The sequence below is a fragment of the Corvus brachyrhynchos genome, unplaced genomic scaffold, assembly GCF_000691975.1.
Source record: "Corvus brachyrhynchos isolate BGI_N302 unplaced genomic scaffold, ASM69197v1 scaffold15, whole genome shotgun sequence".
In the NCBI taxonomy this organism is placed as follows: domain Eukaryota; kingdom Metazoa; phylum Chordata; class Aves; order Passeriformes; family Corvidae; genus Corvus; species Corvus brachyrhynchos.
Window position 1 is genome coordinate 2,474,528 of NW_008238349.1, and position 5,329 is coordinate 2,479,856.

Here is a 5,329-nt window from a genome sequence, read left to right on the forward strand (position 1 = left end):
CTGCCTCGGGGGTGGAAGGTGGCTGCAGCATTCAGCATTTGCACTGGCTTGTGCGGGGGTGGGCTGCGGGGAGGTATGTCGTTTCTGCAGCTGGTCCATAGAACTCTTCTGGTTTTGTTACTCAAAATGTTGCCACAATCCTGGACCCTATCTCAAAAATTGCTTTTTTACCACACCACCTTGTCAATTAGAACCGCATTGTTCTAATTGCTTTTTGTTAGGGATGTTCCTGTAATAATCATAATTTGTAAGCTATATTTTCAAGCAGAAATTAACTGATATGTTTTTTCGAAGTACTCTTTTCCTACTTGAAGAAACTGGAAGAACAGCTCCCACGTTGCTGCTTCCCTGATGTGGAAAAGGTTACCACTGGAATGAAAGACGGCAACCCTCTCATCCTGCAGCAGCTTCTGACTCAGGGCTTGTTACCTTTTGAAACCACTTAGAGAGTTAATATTATTATAATTGTAATGTCCAAGGCCTGGATTTGTATACATTCTGTGAAATGGTGAAGTATTTAAGCAGTTGAGGATAACAACCTTGCTTATTTTTACTCAGTGCACACTTGTTGTTCTATTAGATGTATTATTTTACTGTTCATAGTAAGGAAACTGCATGTTATGTTACACATTTTCCTGAATTTGGTTGGTTGAAATATGTTCGTTACGATTGCTACCCCTTCCACATATATTTTTGCTTCCGCCCATAAAAGTGAACGTGCAGAACGGACCTATAGTGCTCTCAAGTTCAAATTGTTAAAAAAAGGGGGGGGGGGGGGGGTGCAAAAATGGGGCATACCCCCACAAAAGACTGCAAAAAGTTTTATATGTTCTTAATTTTTCAATCGCATTCAGAATGATCACAGGCTCACTTAGAAAAAGCTGAAGTACTTGTTAGGATCTTGAAAGTGGAAAATGGGAAGGCCCCTTTCCATTGATAAACTGGGGGCGAGGACGTGCTTGTGTTGCCACAGATTCTGGTCCAAGATGGGTACCTGCAAGAGTGGTCTGACCAGCCTTGGATACTTCAGCTTCATAATCAGCTTGTGGAAAAGATAAACTTCTGAAGTCATGTTCCTCCTAACTGATATTAATAAAGTTTTTAGGCAATTTTTTAAGTATTTCAGGGAAACCTCTCAGTCAAGGCTTGAGGCTCTGGCCAAGCCCTAGCCCTGGCTGACTGGAGATTATACCATCAGACCCAGGTGTTTCTGCCCTAAAGGTGTAATCAAGTCACTTTGACTTGTTGATTTGATCTTATAAAAGCTGGACCCTCTTTCGAGGTAAACTTGGAAGTCTTGCCCAAGAAAGACTCTCTCCAAGTCTTCACTGTGAAACAGGACCTCCCAGCAATTGCAGACTGGGTGGTGGTAAAAGTTTTAGACAACTTTACGTTGTTTCTCAGAGTTCTATCTGTTTAATCACTGTCTTCATACATAAGACTAGTTATTGAGTGTTTTCATCTATCCCCCTGTTCATAAGAAAGATACTGCTTTTGTGATGGAGCTTATTTGGTTCAGGCAGTGGGCCAAACATGTTCTCATGTTAAATATGTTTTGTTTCATGATTCTTGTTTGTATAAAACAAAAAAGGGGGAATTATGGGGAGAAATAAGATGGAGTTGAGTTGCAGGCTGTAGGATCTGCCTGCAGAGGCACATGGCAGCACAAAAGAGCACAGGGCAGCACAAAGGAGCACAGGGCAGCACAGAGAAGCTTGTCTCCGCCAGACCCTGGGAGGAGGAGATGTCATGCGGCAGACCCCCACAGAGGAGAGCCTGCCGGGAGCTGACCGGACGGGCGAACAGCGAGTGATCCTCCCACAGAAAGACCTTTAGAAAGTGTGTTGCTGATGTGGCAACACAGGATAGGTCACGTTAGTAGTGAGAACTACCACATAATGAAATACTGTGCCTTGGAAAAGTGTATAAAACCAGCTCACTCCTTTGAATAAACGATTCAGATTCCCTGCTGGTCTGGGTCTGTGCCTCAATCACTGACAGGCCACAAGCCCTCTGTGCCTAGAAAAATGCATGTTAATTGATTAGCTGAATTTACATTGATTTTTTCTTTATAAGCATGTTTGCAATTCCAGCAATCTATATAAACACAGCAATGGCATTAACAAACTTAACTGGCATTAACAAACAAATGGCAAATTGTAATTATGACGCAGGTATTAGAACAACCTTCCCTATAATTATGATGGCCTAGCTCAAAACAATCAATCACCACCCTGCCCCAAAATCACAGCTTTAAAGACTATAGTAACAGTAACCACAAGGTGACATTCTTACTTGCATATTTTTCAGTTGTAGGATTAACTCAAAGCTAAGCAGTCTCAACTAAGGTGCTAAAATAACTAAATTTCAGCAGCAACACAAAAAAACCCCTTCTTTCTGTAGGTCATTCAGGAGATTTCCAACTTACTTAAGACATTAGTAATAATCAAGGCTTCTTTATACTTCTGCTGCTAGAATTGTTTATAAAAGACTGATATATATGAGAATGAAGTTTTAGCAGCTTGTAAGAGCACATTTTTCTGTTGGAGTGTTGCAACTTGTTGAGTTTACACATATCTAGAGCAATAACCTGACATGCCTGGAGGAAGAGAGAACTGGTAGATAATTTAGCTGTAACAACTCCACATGCAAGTCAAGAAAAATCACCTCGAAAGACAAGACAGATCAGATAAACAAGACACTTCACAGCTTGCTGCTCCTGTAGAACCTGGCCGCATAATGTGGCTCAAGTTTTCAAAGGCGACATGTATCTATTAGATATGTAGACAAGTCAGGGCAGCCCATTACATGTGATAATGTGCTGACTTTGGAAAAAAAAAGGCACTGTGTTGTTTCTAGGGCTTAGAGCACTTCAGACTACAAAGTGAATGGGACAGGAAAAAACCCCAAAAGCCCAAATTATCAACACTGCGAACTCAAAACACATCTAGCAGCCTTCTGGCTCTCAAGCACAGGCCAGCAAATTGCATTCTGGATGAACTGCATTCTGGATAAACTGGCAGGGAGTGGCACAGTCAGCAGCTGTTTGAGGATTCCAGTAATGAAGACGCTGAACACTGGCACCTGCTACACTGAGGAGGAGGCAAACAGGTCGAAAAAGGAGCCAACTTTGAGAATTAATATAAAGGAACAACAATTGTCATATTATGTTGATGGCTTCAGCAACCTGAGACAGGGCTGATGGGGAGATAGAGGCTGATGGGGTTATCCTTCAGAGGAAGAGAGGCATTGCTTGTGGAATATCAGAGGGAAAAGGGATATTATGACATAACATAAATAAATCTTTAGTGAGCCATGACTTTTGATACACAATAGAGTTCTCAAGCTCATCTTTGGAGCTCCTTTAGAGTTGAGATGCTGACAGTGATTTTAAACATGATAGCTTTTAGACTGTAAAATGACACCTTAACAATCACAATATTAAAGATTAAATAGAAGATAACTACACATTTCCCCTTTGTCCCATAGCTCTACTCACTATCTGATGCAGTTGTTCTGCACCAGTTCAACACCTCCCAAACTAGCAGTGGCACAAGCATATCCCCATTCTAGGTGAAAAATCATGCTACATAAAACACAAGAGTAAACTTACTTTTGTTGAAGAATGGTTAGAGGATCAGGGACATGGATCATTGATAGAGCTGTAGGGTACAGATCAATAAAAGAGCTGTACAAGCAAAGGCCTGCATGAGAAAATACCTACATGAGAAAATGCCTGTGTGAGAAGCAAGCCTGAGAACCAAAAGGGAGTTTTAAGGAGGTACAGTGCTGTGCTGATAAGATGTACTGACCATGAGAGGGGAGGAAGAACTTTGATTTCTCAAGTTAAAACATAAATAATAGAAGCTTGCCAATGTAGTCTTTTATCTAACCCAATTATGTAGAAACAAGAGTGTGCTTTCATAAGTTTAAACCAATCAAGAACTGACAAGCATGTATGCTCATACTATGTAAGTGCCTTGTATTACCAATAAACGAAGCTTGCTTTATCAATCACACTGATTGTCTGCATGTCTTCCCTCGCCAAAGTCAGCAAGATACTTTCTGATTTGCAAAGCTACCTTGTCCAGAAAACAGACCAAGGAAATTCCAGAAATCATTTGAAGGCTATGGATGCACGAGCACATCAGAGAAGTGCCAGTTCAAGCTGTCTCCCCATGCAGAATTGCTCCCATCCCTGGAAGGTGATTTCTGATCCATAGGTACACAGTGGATCAAGCCAGGGAGCTTGTCCAAGGGAACAGAGAAGTGTTCCACAGAACTGGGGCACAGCCTCAGTATCTCAGAATCACATCTGGATACAAAGTTGGGTCAAATTAGGTTATCATCACATAAGTCTTCTAATAACATTTGGAAGAGTCTTTCCAAAGTACAAAATAACAGTGTCTCCTATTTTTGGATACCCATTCTTTAAGCAGTCTGCATGATGACAGATCAGTGTTCAGTGCAGATTCAAGAGACATCCTTGCTGCACTGTGGAAGCATAAGAATACGTTTTCCTACCCACTTGACAGTGAGGCACATATTATTGTGCCAGTGGGCAGGGTCAGCACAAAAGACACAGCAACTTAAGGAATAAGTGTAATTTACTATAATGCCAAACTGCAAAGAATTACAAAACCGTACGCTAAGCAATGCATCTAATTATTACTACAAAAGACTGCCAATTGTGATTAAGAAAGATATACCACCAGTTACCCCAATACTTTACCCCTTCATCCAGATATGCACAACAACTGGGGAAGCCACTGTCACAGCAAAGGACTGGAGAACCACTCCCAGCAACTGGGAAACCCTGTAGTGCATCCACCTGCAGGCAACGAGGCTTCCGACTTCACTGTGACATGGTCCTGTTTTTCTACTGTTGAATAAACAACCATGATTTCTCATGTGGAAACATCTGGTTTCATTCTTCTCCTATTGGGCTTCTCCTAAAGCCTGGCCAAGGCTCAAGGAGGAACCAAGGGAATTGTCTTTGATCCTACACCCCCAAACAAGGCCAGATGTGGACTTGTCTATTTTCTAAATACAGAAAGGTAAATACATGTTTCACCAATGAGCGGATATATATATATTATATTGCTAATAATACTTCATTAATGAGTGGGGGGGGGGAAATAATATATATATGTGCCAGTTTGGACAAATTTGGAGGAAAATATCCTCTGATAGAAGGCAGGTTACAACCAGCCCTCCCCCACCAGGTTCAGGAAAAAATAAATTTTCCTCAGAGGAAAGTGAAAGAGATAAAAACTATTTATTTAACAAACACACAGGAAAAGGACAATAATGCTAAATAAGAAAACCT

General features: G+C 41.2%; 1 protein-coding gene across 13 annotated transcripts in view; it reads right to left on the reverse strand.

Moving 5' to 3' along the window:
- Positions 1 to 5,126, reverse strand: part of GTF2I (general transcription factor IIi) — a 91,338-nt gene extending 86,212 nt beyond the window's left edge. For 2 of the 13 annotated variants that reach the window (XM_017735311.1, XM_017735303.1), the window contains exon 1: positions 3,614 to 3,849. In XM_017735311.1, coding sequence (XP_017590800.1) covers positions 3,614 to 3,654 — 41 coding nt within the window. In that variant the 5' untranslated portion in view covers positions 3,655 to 3,849. Of the gene's footprint in view, positions 1 to 3,613 lie in introns of all 13 variants that reach the window. The other 11 variants (XM_017735298.1, XM_017735299.1, XM_017735306.1 and 8 more) reach the window with 10 other exon arrangements.
- Between the last annotated feature and the right edge of the window lie 203 nt (positions 5,127 to 5,329).